Genomic DNA, 16,802 nt, shown 5'->3' on the forward strand with positions numbered 1-16,802 from the left:
CCTCACTACTCCAAGTGTGGTCTGACCAACAGCATCACCAGCCCCAGAGAGGTGGTTAGAAATGCAGGATCACTGGCTCCACCCCAGACCCCCTGAACCAGAATCTGCATTTTATCTAGACCCCCGGCTGACTCACACACGCATTCAAGGTGGGGGAATCACCAACCTATAATCCATCCCAGTTCCTCTGCCGACAGTACACCTTTCTGCCTGCACAACCCAGCTGTCCCAGGTTCTCCACCAGTGGTTCAGGCGGTGAAGAGAACGTCCCACCAATTCCCACAGATGGCTGGAAAGGTGGAAATCCTGTTTGGACAGAGTAGGTCACTGGGTATGCCTGTTTCCAATGCGTTATCTGGTTTAAGCTTCTCATCGGCCTCGTACTCCACTTTGTTTTTCAAGAGATCGTCATGTTGAATTGGAGAAGGAGATTTTAGGAGGTATGTTTTCTGGGCAGAGCCAGGCAACACTGATACCAGGCATCAATCCACAGAAGTGAAATCAGTCACTCGGTGAGAGGAAGGAAACCAGGCCTTTAAGTCGACACCGTAACAGCACCATCTGTGCAAGCGCTCATTACCCTTCTAGCTCCAGTGCCTTCTCTTTAGACGCTCCATCATTACCTTGGCAGTGCTTTCCATACCAAGGGTACCAAACGGCTTGAGGAAGGACATCGGTACCTTTAATGCCCATGGCTAGCTTTAAGCACTTCTGTAATCTACTTTACTGCATCACAAATGACTTCCCTCCATCTACTTGTCTTTTCTACACTGGCAGGTTTGGCCGCTCAAGTCACTGAGGATGCCTACTGTCCCCGTTAAGATTCCAGCTGTAAAACTGCCTGGCCAAACAACGTCTATCGCTTGTCAATAATTAGGCTGCCAAATCACAGGTGAGGTGATGACAGCCTTCCCTGCAGATGGAAAGGGAGCAGCTATAAACTGACAATATTTCCCACCAGCCTAATGAAGGCTCTGAGCATCTGGCGGCTCTAACGGAGAGCGATGAGGCGTCAATGCCAGCCGGAGCCACCGTCAGAGAAGATGGTGTGCAGGTCAGAAAACAGGCACGCCGACTGGGACCGGACAAGGCACCAATGTGCTTGCAGTTTAATTAAAAAAACGTTTCAACAAGAATAAGACGGCGCTGTTCTGAAGATGCTGTTTCAGCATCCATTCTCACCAAAACACATTTCTGAGCCACTGTCAGTGGTCTGCAAGGAATTCATTCCTTTTGTCAAGTCTTTCAATGAGGACGGTATATCAGAAGAGAGATTTTTCAAGAGTCAGACCCCTACTTTAGACACAACCACATGATCATCGGTGTATCGTGGGGACTGGAGCTAGAAGTTTGTGTCAATGGGAGGGCCATGTTAGCTAACAGCACCAGAAATACCAAAGGGGAAATACAGCTCTTAACTGTTACTTTTAGTTTCAAGGTCAGCCCCAAGGACTTACATAACAACAATGTATTTCTTAAGGACCCAGACAAAAATCAGACATGCCAGAACCCCAGGACCTTCTGAACATGATTATAAAAGTGAAATTTTGGGGTGTGCGGAAGGCATGTCACTTACATACCCAAGTGACAAACTCACCACTGATGTGCCTTGCACTATTTGCTGATGGAAAGAAATTTTGCCAAGTTCCAAAATAGCCAATTCAAGCCAATTCCCATCCTATCTTTCTCAGCGTTGTTGGTCTACATGTGGCAACAGAAGAGGCAGCCCATATTGCCTCTCCCTAAACTTGCCTACAACCTGCTGAGTTCCCATATGCGGATGACTGAATCCTAGAAGGCCAGGGAGGGACTGGCTTCAAGTCTAACGTAACTTTCCTGCCTTTACAAGAGAACAGTTCAGTTTAGCTATCCCTGCTGAAATGGTAACAACTCTTTCTGAAATGTTCACAGTAACACCTGGGGCGAAGGGATCTAATAGCACAGATGACACAGCCAAAGCCTCTGTTCTCACACCCGGGTCAAAGGAAGACAATGCTTTTTCCATAATGAAGGTAGAACGAAAAAAACAAGCAGAGGGATTCCTACCACCACAGAGGGATCAGGGTAATTTGTGAATATAACCAAGATAGGAATGGCAGCCGACCCAGGAATTACATTAAATAAAGCATAAGCCTGAAGTTGCAGTCACTAATAAAGATCTACCCTTTAATTTACCCAGCATCTGTTATGTACAGGGCCCTGTACTAGGCACTCGTATTTCTAACCACAGTCTTGTGAGATAAGATATGATCAGCCCCATTTTATAGAGGGGGAAATTGGCTCAGAGGGGTTAAGTGGCTTGACTAAAGTCACACAGCCAATACAAGACAGAGCTAGAACTCTGACCCACCGTGTGGAAGCCCACCCTCCTTTCAGCTCACTCTGCTCTGCTGAGGAACCAACAGGAGTCGGCACTGGAGCACCGCCCTCCCCCCAGGGTCCCCCTCGGGTCTCCCGGGACCCTGCTCTGCGGTGCTTTCATACCTCCAGTCAGTTCCATCGTTAGCTTTTCATTTTCAATCATTTTCTTCTTTTCTTCTAGCTCGGCAATCAGGTTCTCTTTCAGCTCAACCTTCTTGTCTTCAAATTCCTTCACTGCCGCCTTCTTTTCTTTGATGTAATTTCTTTCCACTTGTTCAGTCTGAGCAAAAGAGAAACACAGGCTGGGGCTACATGACCCTGGCAGCCAGGGTTCCAACACAAAGCCTGGCTCTGCGCACAAGCACAGAGGAAATACGTTTACTAGAAAGAAGAGAAACAGCTGCAGTCAACACACCAACTTACAGAAACAGGGTGTCTGGGAGCCAGTTTTCCAACGAATGCGTGAAACTGAACCACACTTCTGGTTTTTACGTGCATACCTCACTCATGGCTCAGATCTATTTCCTCTCTTCCACATCTTATATTTTATGGATTGTATGTGAAAACAGAATGTAAGTTTCTCAGAAACAGTAAATAAACCCTTCTGAAGACACAATTTCGAAGGAAAATAGTACGTTCCAGATGAAATATCTATATTTAAAATAGTTACAGGATACCAAGTCAAGACGGCCTGAGTCACTCTATTTTTTTTTTTTTTTTTTTGACGCTTACAGCAAGATAAAGGCCAATGAGAGGACAGGATCACTTCTTAGGTGCCTGAACCCCGAGGTACCCAAACCCTGAAATTATACTGAGTAAAATAAATGCATACGCATCCATTTTCCAAATCTCACTGTTGCATTAAGTGAAGAACAAGGGGGCTCCTGGTGGGCTACGGCTGTGGACCCTGTGACTCCCTGGGCTGTGGCCACATGTGTTGCACTGACTTCAGTCCTAACACCATCTCTCATAACGTAGCTGTGCCCCACACCAGCCTCCCGGGAGCAAGCACACTACCCCAGATTCCAGCCCTCATCTCTGCCTGTAGTGCCGCACCTCCCACGCAACCAGCACTCAGACGTCTGCTGAGTGAAAGATCTTCATCCATCCTTCCAACCCAACCAGGGTTTCAGCTGTAAAACGGAGCCAATTCAGAGACCAGGCTGCTTTGAGGACCAATATAACAAACTATTAGGCCACTGTAATTCAGACATACTCCCAAATGGCTTTAACGTGAGATAAGCGTCGACAAGAAAGCAGTCAAGTGTGAGTATCCCCTGACCCCTCTGTGATAAGCAGAAGCTGCCCAACCAACAAACGAATAGATGGAATTTCTGAACTGAGACCAAATGTCCTTCAGTCAAACAGAACACTGACGGAGGCTTCCGGGGGGCTTCCCAGCTGTCTACGTGGTAATGGAAGGAAAGGCCATCGGATCGGTTGGGAGAGCAAGATTCCAGTCTCAGGATGAGCCTGCAAGCACAGAAGACCCGTGGTACTTACTTCCAGCTGGAGGAAGAGTTCTGAAAGAGATAAAACATGCAATTAGATTCACCAGGCTATGCCACCTTTCTAGACAGTGACGTTAGGATTCATTTAGAAGCAGTAATTGCTTTCTGAAAACATGCTGCAAGGAGAAAACGTCTCCGTCAGTAAGCTGTTGATATATGTGAAGGGGTAGGATGCGAGAAGCATGAGTGTCTAGTTAAAATCTGACCCTGAACAGAACACGCTCTGGCAGCACTGCCCAAGGGTGAAAGCGAGCAGGAACCACACTGCCCTGGCGAAATCAGTACGAGCCAGAGGTCCTGTGCACACTGAGCATGTGGAACCAAACAGGTCCACGGCTTCTTTTCTGGGTGACATCTGAGCTGCGGCAAACGGTCCACAAAGACTATTGGTGGAGCGGCAACTCCAGGGGGTGCTGTTCCCATCTGACCACGGCCTCCTTTGCAGACCCGAAGGATCCTATGGATCCATCCCCCCATAAAAGAGCACATATGCACAGTCACACATAAAATCTTGAGAGTTTCAAGAATTCGAGATGAAGAATCTAGACATCCATCAACTGTTGAATGAGAAAATTGAGGAAAACGGAACGGCCACTCACTATTTTCTAACCCCCAGAAATCCTCATCACCTTGGCACCGGGAAGCGTGAGGCACACGAGCCCAAGTGCACCCAGCCCAACACACTCACTCCTGACTGCTGAAGTACCCACGTGAACGGGCCAGATATCTGAAGTCTGCGCCATTTGGAGACTTCACTTCTGCACCAGCAAGTCAAGCGACACGTAGCACTCGGAGCTGGTGGCGGCTGTTTCAAAGCAGCCAGATGCCAGACACAACAAGAGCAGGCGGATCAGCTCCGCACGGAATTTGCTTTTTGAAGCTCAAGGTGTGACTGATTCAGGAGCCCCTCTGCATTTTCACCTGGGGGCGGGGTGGCGGGGATGTTTATGAAAGACACAGAGCACAGGATTGAGAGTAGAATTCAGAAAGACAAATCAACACTCACCCTGCAGTTCTCGCTTAAGAGAAATGGCTCACATCAATTTTCTTTCCCTCCTTACAACTCAAACCAGTTCCACGAGATATGAGCAGCGCTGTCTCCAAATGGGGAAACTGAGGCTCCAAGAGCAGAGGCGTGCTAAAAGGCTTGAACCCTTAAGGGATGGGAGGAAGCCCTCAACCTGGGACCTCAGCCTCCACAGCACCACCCCCTTTCCCCGCTGAAAGGGGGCTCCAGGAAGAAGGCCGAGGATTTTAAAGATGCCTGACGAGATGCCTCAGGAGCTTAGAGTGGGGCGGGGAGAGGGGTGCTGGGTCGCCACAGCAGCTCTATCGCCCACCTTCCCTGCACCCCCTACCCTGCAGCTCCTTTTCTGTGCCTTGATGGACATGGGCATCTACTCACTGAAGGAAACAAAGAAGGGTTCCATCCATAGAAAGCTGGAAAGTCAATGGATCAGAAAGTGAAAGGACAGCAGCCTAAGGCCACTCATCGGGGAAGAAGATGAACAGTCCTACACAAGTGCAGCTTTGGAGTCTCTCTTCCCCAAAACTCGCCCCACAATGGGATAGCTGAAACACGTTTTGGAGAATGGCTCTTCTGGCCATGTTACGTCCCAGTTGATGATCAGCCAAAGGAGGAAAATTTGATCCAGTTAAGAGCGGGCCTCACCTGCGTTGCGCAGCCTCTCTCTGTACTGCTGGTCGAGCTTTTTCATCCTCTTCTGATATTCCTGTAACGTACCTGATGGAGATTTACAAAATAGTTACTATGAAGATCAAACTGCTCTACATTTTGGTATTCAAGCACCGACAGTGAATGTTTTAAATAACATTAGAGTAAAACACACACCATGGAAAGGCACCCGTGAGTAGAGGTAACTTGGTTCCCAAGCAAGATGCAGAGCAGAAACCCCAACCAGTGGCTTTAAGACTCTCTAGCAAGTGAGTAGAAGAAGAAAGCTGCACCCACCCACCAATGACTCTCATCACTGGCTGCTACAGTTTCGGTCTGTGGGCCTCCCTTTCCTGGAAAAAGCTCACTCTCCTTCAGTAAGGTCTAGATCAATGCCATCTAGCAGAACTTGCTGTGCAACGGTGGAAATGGTCTATTTTGCCCTGTCCAGTATGACAGCCCCAAGTCACATGTGGCTATGAGCACGGGAAATGGGGCTAGTGCAAGCCAGGAACTGAATTGTTAATTTTATTTAATTAAATTTAAATAGTCGTGTGTGGCTAGTGACATTACTGGAAAACTCAGTACAGCATCTGACCAAATGGCTCTTCCCTGAGCAGCTAATAATGAGGGTCCCAATTAGCGTGGGAAGTGTTTTTGGATGACAATGCTTTAGTGGGCTATATATACATATTTTTTAATATTAATTAATTTATTTATTTTTGGCTGCGTTGGGTCTTCGTTGCTGTGCGCGGGCTTTCTCTAGTTGAGGCGAGCAGGAACTACTCTTCATTGTGGTGCGCAGGTTTCGCGTTGCGGTGGCTTCTCTTGTTGTGGAGCACAGGCTCAGTAGTTGTGGCTCGTGGGATCTAGAGGGCAGGCTCAGTAGTTGTGGCGCACGGGCTTAGCTGCTCTGCGGCATGTGGGATCTTCCCGGACCAGGGCTCGAACCCATGTCCCCTGCATTGGCAGGCGGATTCTTAACCACTGCGCCACCAGGGAAGTCCCCAGTGGGCTATATTAATGGCATCTTTTTCAAAATCCCCCACTCAACCCTGCCGGGCACACCTTACAGACCTGCTAGAGTGGGACGTACTTCTTTCTCTGGCAATACTTCCATTACCATGGGAAGAAAAACTAAAACAAAAGTGTGTGATCGCAAGTCACGGGAACATGTTTCACTATGAAGGAGAAATCAATATAAGATGGGCTGCTCCAAGCAATGGAAGTACCTCATGGAGAAGCAGTTTCAGTGCCAGGGACCCCACAGAAGCAAGCTGAAGAGCTACTGACAGCAGCCACCAACGCTGGGCTGTCACCGGCTGCCCGGCGGTGCTGGTCGCCCCTCACACACAATCTCACCTGCCTCTACTTTCTTCATTTCACAGATTAGAAGACAAATTAAGCAAGAGACAGTGAAGTGCCCAAGGTCAAATTTGTAGAAAGCAGTGCAGGTGGGATTCAAGCCCGCCTTGAAGGAATGGAGAGCCTGTGCTCTTTACCCAGTGCTGAACTGCCTCTGGCAGCAAACGGCCTTCAACAAGACACAACCCACTTGTAGTTTACAAAGTAAAAAGAGAAAACACGGTGAGATCGACCCACAGCTCGTTAGCATTCCGTTTAGAAAGAACAGTACAATTACATTTATCCTTGGTAAGAGCATCTCTCCTAAAAACAGCCAGCTTTAGGCACGGCGGCTTCCAGTTCTTGCTCTGCAGAAGGCCTTAACTGAGATTTCAAAAAAGTCTGAAAATTGCCACTTTACTGACTGCTAAAATCAGCCAGACCAAATTTTAAATCACTCCCACTTCACTGAGAAGTGAAATACACAGATCTCAAAGGTGTGTGATATTAGGATGTTTAGAAAAGAAGGATTAAATCACACACCAACCTTCTTGCAGTTGTTGCAACTGTCTCTTGAGAGAAGCCAGTTTATCCTGATACATCCTGTTAAAAAAAAAAAAAAGGAAAGCCACACTCAGAGACAAAAACATCCAATACCCAATTCAATAATAATCTACATGCAGAAATTACCTGGGCTTTTATGGAAATGTCATTAATGTCCCTTAGGGAGAGAGAAAACTAAAGTCTGCTGGTGGTTTAAAATGTGCCCACAGCTAAAGGGATCAGAAAGGGACAAGGATTCTGTGGTTTGAATGGTATCCCAGCTTTGTAGATTCTCCGGTGTTCTCTCACCTTTAGAGAATCAGTCTAAAATCTACAAATACGAAGACATGCAAGTTTAAATAAATAAATGACAATGATAAACACAGTTAGGCAAGAACACACACAGAAAGATTGGAAGTGTGATGCCATTTTCTTGGGGATTCAGAAGCGTGACATACACATGAAAACGTAAAAAGCGTTAAATGCAGCTCTCATATCAGCTCTACAATCAGATCATAAGTTCCAAAGGAGTAAGACTATGCCTCCAGCACATTTTTCTATATAGATAGCACTGCTGTGTAAGCACTAAGTTAATAAACCTTCACGTCATTTTTAAAAAACACTTCTCTTTTATGATCAGAGAAATGACAGCAATTCAGTAACAAAAGTTAAAATGCAGGATTTATTTGCAGCCCCAGTGGGATAAGAACACACAGTACACACAAAGCAAAAGAACCTGGCATGTTTTCTCCCCACTCACGCTGAATGGATTATAGGCAATTATATATCCTGGTAAGTCTGTCTGAATGGTGGATTTCACACGTCAGTCACATTTCAGCAATATTTTTGCTTCTACCAGAAAAACATCCCCAATTTCACAGTGACAGAAACAGGACTTGCAACCCGTCCAACAGGTAACAGGCACGACAGCCTCTCGATTACTCCAGTAAGGACTGCAAACACAACCTGCCTGTCTACAGGCTGAGGAAGAGTAGGCAGAATCTGAGAATTACACGGAAGGCCTTTTTTGTTTTTTGTTTTGGCTGTGCTGTGCAGCATGTGGGATCTTATTTCCCTGACAAGGGATGGAACCTGCGTCCCCTACATTGGAAGACTGGAGTCTTAACCACTGGACCGCCAGGGAAGTCTCCAGGCCTGATTCTTTTAGCGAGAATGCTGATGCTTTCAATGCTCATCTTGAATCACAAAGGGCATTCAGTTTTAATCAAAATTATTTTCTACACCATCAAATATTAAGGGGTACGTTCACTTAAACACACCAAGTATAGGAGAGGGAAAGGGTGAGTAAGCTGCACACAAGAAGTCAATATTTGGAACCCAATATTTAATTTTTTTTTTTTAACGTGAAGACCACTGCCCAGAGGGGGGAAATGGTGTTTAATTTTCCGTATTTAATTTTCCACCACAGTGAGTGTGCCAGACTACGCCTTTGAATTCTTAGTTGGTCTTTGAAAGAGAGTATTAACAGATTCAAGAGGTAAACAACAGGGCTTCCCTGATGGCACAGTGGTTGAGAGTCCGCCTGCCGATGCAGGGGACACGGGTTCGTGCTCTAGTCTGGGAAGATCCCACATGCCATGGAGCGGCTGGGCCCATGAGCCATGGCCGCTGAGCCTGCGCGTCCGGAGCCTGTGCTCCGCAACGGGAGAGGCCACAGCAGTGAGAGGCCCGCGTACCGAAAAAAAAAAAAAAAAAAAAGAAGTAAACAACAAAATTCAGATTTGGAAAAAGAATAGGTATGTAAAAATACATCTCAAATGGGTCCAGGTAAGTCAGTAAGAAGCCTGGAGAGAGTACAAGTAAAATAAAAAGCCAGCACAGTTTCAGGGCTGAAGCTGTGAGAAAAATGACATCAATTATTAAAGCAATCCTTTATTTGGCACTGGTCAGATCTAGCTGAGCTTCCCCTTTGGATTCCAAAGCTTGAAAAGGATGACAGAATCCAGAGGATGGTCACAAAACATTCGTGTATATGGAAAACATTCTATAAGGAAAGGGATGTGGATCATCCAGTTTGATGGTAAATAATTTAAAAAACCGAATCAAGATCCTCAAAATACATTCCACAAATACTTATCAGATCTCTGTTATACTGTCTTGCCCATAAGTTTCCGATCAGAGGGAGTGGTTTTAGTTTCTCTGAGGTGTGGCTCTGCTGGAGGCTTGGGTGTGGGTGCGGGTAAGGGGAAAGGGCGCTGGAGGAGTCAGGAGCCCTGCTCTCCAATCCTGGTCTCCCCGAGCTCTCCGGGCATCGCCGTCCAGCTTGTAGTCAGTGCTTGGTGGGCTCACGCCCATCTGAGAACCAAGGAGCTGTGAAACACCACTTCCCCCCTCTGGGCAGTGGTCTTCACATTGAAAAAAAAAAAGGCAAGGGTTCTCTCCTGTTACATGGCCTTATTTCCCGGGAACATTTCCCTCCAGGTTCTTTCTAGCCTTCCCTCAAAAGATTCTTATCACAGGAAGAGTGATTAAATGTGACAAATTTAAAGGGGGGAAATTGCACACATATGCATGGTCTTTGGAAGCACTACATGAAAACCATACATACGAAATCACTATTAAAGATGCCCTTGTCGATTCTGTATTCCAAAGAAGAAATGTAAAAACCATACTCACTGTTCCTTCATCTCTACATAGTCTTCTTCATCATGCTTTGCCAGGTCAGTTTCGCTAGCATCCTCAGTGTCTGTGTAAAAAATCAGGGAAGAAGATTTGTTAAAATTGTAATTCGTAGAGTTGGTATCACCTGACACAGTGACACTTCACAAACTTCTATAAAATGAATTTCTACTCAATGCAGGCCTGCGTGAAGCCATCAATGAAAAATATTACATCCAATTACTTCAGAAAAGAAAACGCCATTTACAACTTGTACACAGCCACATTTATCCAAAGAGCCTGCCTTTATCTGAAGTGCAGCCAGAGAACAGAGTGCATCAGACACAGGTGGTCACACTCAAGGCTGCGACTTCAGCAGAAACAACGCTGGCAGTTCAGTTAAAGGATATGTGGGTGTTAAGACTGGAAAACTACAGGCAGCAAGCCCTGCTCACTACTCCAAAACAACCTAATATGTACATTCTCTTCTGGTAAATAACAGTTTGAACCCCTAAAAGATTTTACATCATATATACAAAGGAGAATCCAAAACAACTAAAGAAACTCTAATAACCGAAATATTTTCAAAGGGAGAGGGAACAAGACAAGAAGATCAAACAGAAACTGTTTCAGAACACTTTAAACATTCTTTTTAATTTTTTAACATCTTTATTGGAGTATAACTGCTTTACAATGTTGTGTTGGTTTCTGCTGTATAACAAAGTGAATCAGCTATACGTATACATATATCCCCATATCCCCTCCCTCTTGCGTCTCCCTCCCACCCTCCCTATCCCACCCCTCTAGGTGGTCACAAAGCACCGAGCTGATCTCCCTGAGCTGATCTCCCTGTGCTATGCGGCTGCTTCCCACTAGCTATCTGTTTTACATTTGGTCGTGTGTATATGTCCATGCCACTCTCTCACTTCGTCCCAGCTTACCCTTCCCCCTGCCCGTGTCCTCAAGTCCATTCTCTACGTAAACACTGTTTTTAGAATAAGCAAACGGCTGGAGTGTCTACCTAACTTCAACAGCCCTACTTGAGGGGGGGAACAAAAATCAATTTTTGCTTCACTGCTCCCCCTTGTGGGCATTAAAAGCAGTACAAGTGATTCACATTCAAATTCTCTGGTTAAGCCTTGTCTTCAAATGTAGTTTAACCAGATTGTAATTAGTTTCTTCAATTTTGTATCTTCACATACAGCTGACTTTTTAAAGGTTGTTGCAGACTCAATCCTCCACCTACCTTTCCCCTCCTCCAGTGAAGAAGCCTACCCAGAGCAGTCACGTGCCAGCCAGCCACAGTACTTGGCACTTGGGGAACTGAGATGAATAAAACATACTCCTGATTCCAAACAGCTGGTCTAGCTTTTGCTCCACGGCCCTATTTTGTTCACCCATATGTTCGTCTCTTTTTATCTCCTCTTTCTTCACTCTTGCCCTTTCGTGTTTCCTCATCTTTCTCCTCCTGCAGCCAGCTCCTTCCTCCACTCCACAGTGTTCCTCAAACTTACCAAGCTTATAAAGCCCAGTTTGAAAAGCCAGGCTCTCAGAGGCAGTAATCATAATGTAAAGAGTGTGGAACTGAAAACACAACACCTGAGGACCATTAAGCAAATCCCTATCTCCCGCCCCACCCCGACCCTGTGCCTGTTTCCCCAATGTTGAAAACTGAGTATTCGACCAAGGACCAAGCCACGTGCTTTACGCCTGTATCTCATTTTATCCTCGCACCTACGCTAGGAAGTAGGTACTACTGACAGCCTCACTGCAGTTGGGGAAACTGGGGCTCGGAAACCTAAGTATTATAAATTGTCTAATATTAAGCTGGGTTCAGTGAGCCAAATTTACACCTAATTCGATTTGCCTGGTTCCAGGTCTCGTACTTTTAACCAACCTGTCCCGCACTGCCCAAAGTAGGGCTGACTTAAGCATTTCCCCGGGGTAGGGGGAGAGAGGCACCTTGTGTAACTAGAAAGCTAAACCGGGCTTTGCCCTGAGCCTCTCAGGAACTAAAAAGAGAGGAGTACTCCGTGGACCCAATGAATGGCTTTCTCATTCCAACCAGTGAAGACCTGAGGTTCAGAGACAGCTGAGGGAAGAGGGGCAGAATCTTAAAGGGACCTACAGCTCTGACCACAGCTTCTTAAGGCCCTTCTCCGCATAACTGTAGGAATACAACGTCCTCAGGGCTTCGTCTTCCACAGCACCTGTCCGGATAACTTCCGGGAGCCGCGCTCCTCCCGGCGGCCCCTTCAGCCGCCCCCAAACCCCAGAGGCCGCCCCGCCCCTCTCCCAGGCAGCCCCATCCCCGCCCGGGGTTGCCCAGCCCGCCGGAAAACGTACCTTCGTCCGACTCGCGGCCCCGGCAGCTGCGCTCGTCGTCCTCGGCGCTCTCCAGCTCTTCGTCCTCCTCGGGGTAGTACTCCGGAGCCGGCGGCGCGCCAGCCGGGGCCGGAGCTGGAGCTAACAGCCCCGCAGCACTCATGTCGCCTCGGCCCGCAGCTGAGCGTGCCACCCAGGATAGGGCCACCCGCCCTGCGGACTTCACGTCCGCGTAGCAGCGCCCGAAGGAGCAGCCAACTCGAAGAGCCGGAGCCCCGGCTACCCCTTCCCTGTCTTCGCCAAGCTCCGCCCCGCGCGCTCGCTCTCGGCAACGGGGGCCTCGCGCCGGCGGCGACTTCCGGGTCGGGAGCTGCCCGAGGACCGCCTGACTTCGCTATCCTAGAGGGAGTGGAGAGGCCGCCTGACGCCCCCTTCGTCTTAACCCCATCTCCTTCATCGCCGTCTTTAAAATCCTCAACGGGTAGTGAAAGGCGGAGACAGGCTCTCTGGAGTTAGGCAAATCCTTGGGTAGGCCCAACCGCGGCAAGGACCCCGAAGCTCAGAGGCCACTTCCGAAAACAGCCGCTAGGCGCCGCCTGGAGCCAAAACTAAAGACTTTTTTTTTTTTTTTTTTTTTTAGGAACTTGGGAGGCAGAAGATTTGAAGGGCTCTTGGCAGGTGGAGGTGGTCTCTTTAATTTAAACAGGTGAACGGCATGAGCCATCCCATTTATAGGTCGGGAAACCTAGACATTTAGAGTTCGCGTGATCATCCCGAAGAAAAGGAGCGTGGCTCCCCTCCGACTAATTAGCGCTTTATTAAGAACTAAAATAAAAACGAGGATGCTAATATTCCATCCTGGGGTCAGCAAAACTGTATTTTCCCAGTCGGTGGGAGACCTTTCTTTTTGTGTAGGTTTGTTCAATACGGTGTTATCCCGATTTCACAGATAAGAAAAGAGCTGTCAATTGCCTTAAAAAAAAAAAAAAAAGCGTCCAGGCTGCCTTGTTTAGACTCTCAGACCCAGGTCCTCTACAGTACAGCTGCCTCATATTTCTCAGAATATAAATTTTTTAAAAGGTGGTTTTCCCCAATCCAATAACTTGCTAACCAACTCTCAACTGAGCAAGTGGAACATTTGCCTGCAGAAAGTTAATTAGGCTCAGGAAAGGAAGGTGCTAGCTGGTAACTTGGAAAACAAGAGAGTTGAATATCTGCATGAATTAATTTGTGTGATTATCTCTGAATAGAAGGGGACACGGTGTTATAAGCTTTGCTTAATGAACAAATTGAGGATGTCCTTTGTCTTGGTGTGTGTAGCAAGAAAAGGCATAAAAGGGCCCAGAGATGGTTAATGGTTTGTCCAAAGTAACCCTACTCTTTACGTTGCACCCAAGTCTCCATAGAAAAAAAAAGTAACGTACAAGCAGTAAACTTGAACACAGATGTAAAAGCCAGACTGGAACCCAGTATTCTGATTCTCAGATCCTTTGTGACCAAATTTATCTCTGAATTGGCCCCCACAAAGTCTCCTCAAAGTGAAAAAATATATTCTCATCCCATTTATTTTAACATTTCTTATTTTCTACCTTGTTGTAATTAAAATCTTGCCTGTACTTGTGAGGGATTCTTCCTCCCAACAAAACTCAAGAATTTTCAGAATGGAATGCTGCAATGCTAAATAAGAGGCATTCTCATGGCTCCCTGTAGGTCCACTGTCAACATTTAAACTAGAATTTCAAAGCTGTCTCTTGTCCAAAGGATGAAGTCATTTTCTTTCTTTATGCTGTTAGGTCACATCTAAATTATTTGTAATTGACTATCTTGACCAACTTGCATTTCCATCAATAGCAATAATCATAGACCAAACCAAGCACCAACATTTTAAAAATTAGAGTTCATCAATACAATGATTTATCGAATTTTTTTAAAAAAAGAGTTGATATCATTGCTAATTGGTTTTCTTTCAAGACACTGGCATTTTTATCTTGCTTACATTGTGTCTTCTTTTTTAAAATTATTTATTTATTTATTTGGTTGCACAGGGTCTTAGTTGCGGCACATGGGCTTCTTAGTTGTGGCATGTGAACTCTTAGTTGCAGCATGCACGTGGGATCTAGTTCCCTGACCAGGGATCGAACCCGGGCCCCCTCCATTGTGAGCGTGGAGTCTTATCCACTGCACCACCAGGGAAGTCCCACATTTTGTCTTCTTGGCTGCAAATAACATACGTTAATGATCATGCATTTTTTAATATGACTAGACAGAACTGAATACTTGCGTTGTGATAATCTACCCCATTTCTTCTGTCCATGTTGCAACTGGTAGCATAAACACTCAGTAAAGGAGGAGTACCTAGTCAAAAAAATTCTCTCATGACTGTAGTCTTACCCAACTTTTATAGTTGTCTAATATGATTTTGGACAGTCTGTAAAAATCAAGTTCCCTTAAAGCCAAGTTCCCTTTTTACCACCTTGAAATCTCTCTACATCCCTTCCCAAAATGGCACTCAGTCACATCGCTCGGGAGACATCTACATCCAAATTCATTTTAGAGGAAGTACTGCCAGCACTCTTCTACAGGCCCTCTCTACATACCCTAACACTCAAATCTTAAAGGGGAGCATCTTAATTGGAATGGGTATGATTTTAAAACACTAGGAAAAACATGAATAGTGCTTAGAACACAAATTTTGTTAGCAGGAGTTAAAACAAAAAAGAGTTAATGATGGAAAGTTTTCTAAGAGCTAAGTCCTGTATACATCTGACAATGCTTAGGAACACACTGTGTTCCTGAAGTGAAACAATGTCTTCACAAAGTTCATAAACTTTAGGATTTAGGGGTGAAGGTAGCAGTTTTCAGTTTCCAGTATTGATTTAATCAACATATCCAGTTTTACAAAAAATATATAAAGAATGGCTCTGAGTTAACACCAGGCACTTTCACCCCTGGCAACCTCCATCTTGCAGCTTGGGTCAAGATGGGTCTCTGGTTATCACGAGTTGCACTTGGGTCAAAGTTCATTATACTTTGGCCATTAGTTCCCACAAAATCATTAAAATCATCTCCTGTGGCCCTGAAAAAGAATATGCTGAACAGGCTTACTGAAGCCTTGCTAAAGCTAACAAGGGTTCCCCTACCACACAGTTCCTGTTCCTACTTGTCAAAATGATTATCATAACCCACAAAGTGAGTATTTCTTAAGCTTTGTCCTTGTACCTATCAAAATGTGCCCCGTCAGTGTTGAATGCCTAATTGTGCTGAGTATGCATCTAGTATATAGATTTTTTCCCCCAACAGCATCAAACTAACGTCTGTTGAAGGCAGTGCAAGTAAGGGCAACTCCCTTGCCAAAGATATAAAAGACTTTAAATCCAGGAAATTTACAAGTCCTGAGTAAATAAATGCCATTATTAATTTATGGCAGAATTACTTAGAAAGCTGTGCCAGGTCTAACGGCGGAATGGGGGCCTCAAAGGCTCTAACATGGTGGTCCCAGGGAGTCCCAGAGGGCCTCGGCCTCTGGGAGTCTCCCAAGAAAAGTAAAGGCTCAGTGAAGAGTGCCATGAACTTTGACCCCAACTCAGCACAAACAAGGCGGACCGCACCCGAGGCGGCCAGTGGGTAACTGAAGTTGCAAGCTCTTCCGCATCTGAGGAAACCCTGCCCCGTCCCGCACCGCCCACCTTCAACTTCGCCAATCTTCGGGCGCCATCGACAGCTCGGCTTCCCAGGCACCTCCAATCAAGTACCTATATCCGGCCCCAGGTCTGCGCCCTGCGATCAGGGAAGGTCAGTAGAGAGCCTATCGGAGCCTGGCTGGGGGCGTGGTCGGGGGCAGGGGGCGGGCGGGCTGGGACGGCGGGGCGGAGCGCGCTCGGCGCAATCGGGTGCGATTGGCCACCCCTGGCAGGAGCCGCACCTCGGACAGCAGCAGCGGCGGCCGCGGGAGGGTCCGTGTGGCTCCCGGTGGTGGCGGCGGCGGCTGTGGGGACCTGCGTGAGAGAGTGGGACCCGACGCGTAGACCGCGGGCGGAGGTTCCGCGCGGCCGGACCCGACACTCAACGACTGGACCCGGGGATCCACCGGGGAACAAGCGGCAGAAGAGCGACTCGGTAACAAGTGTGGGAGAGGAAGCGGCGGCGGCGACGCCGGGCCCGGAGTGGTGACAGCAGGTCTGAGGTGAGAACACCGGGGCGCGGGGAGGTGACAGAGTGAGTCGGGGCGAGGGGACCCAGGGCGCAGTGGGGTCGGCGAGGACCCGAGTGAGGGGAGTTCCGGGAGTGGGTTTGACAGTCTGGACTGTGGAGAGATCCCCAGAGGGGCCGGCCCCGCGGGTCTGAGAGGGGGACCCCGAGAGGACTTGGGACAGAGCGGGTGTGAAGGGAGGGGACCCCCAGAAGTGCTGGAACAGTGGGTCTGA

At 47.2% G+C, this 16,802-nt stretch overlaps 2 protein-coding genes across 2 annotated transcripts in view; one reads left to right on the plus strand and one right to left on the minus strand.

The window, feature by feature from the left end:
• Positions 1-12,681, minus strand: part of SUDS3 (SDS3 homolog, SIN3A corepressor complex component) — a 38,606-nt gene extending 25,925 nt beyond the window's left edge. The window contains exons 1-6 of the mRNA XM_079717523.1: positions 12,400-12,681; positions 10,072-10,141; positions 7,439-7,494; positions 5,545-5,616; positions 3,865-3,884; positions 2,485-2,641 (exon numbers count right to left, since the gene is read on the minus strand). Coding sequence (XP_079573649.1) covers positions 2,485-2,641; positions 3,865-3,884; positions 5,545-5,616; positions 7,439-7,494; positions 10,072-10,141; positions 12,400-12,541 — 517 coding nt within the window. The 5' untranslated portion in view covers positions 12,542-12,681. The remainder of the gene's footprint in view (positions 1-2,484; positions 2,642-3,864; positions 3,885-5,544; positions 5,617-7,438; positions 7,495-10,071; positions 10,142-12,399) is intronic.
• A 3,633-nt stretch (positions 12,682-16,314) lies between these two features.
• TAOK3 (TAO kinase 3) overlaps positions 16,315-16,802 on the plus strand; it is a 189,068-nt gene continuing 188,580 nt past the window's right edge. Inside the window, exon 1 of the mRNA XM_079716978.1 lies at positions 16,315-16,561. The gene's annotated coding sequence lies outside the window, so the exon portion shown is untranslated. The remainder of the gene's footprint in view (positions 16,562-16,802) is intronic.

Source organism: Hyperoodon ampullatus (genome assembly GCF_949752795.1).
Source record: "Hyperoodon ampullatus genome assembly, chromosome: 13".
Lineage (NCBI taxonomy): Eukaryota > Metazoa > Chordata > Mammalia > Artiodactyla > Ziphiidae > Hyperoodon > Hyperoodon ampullatus.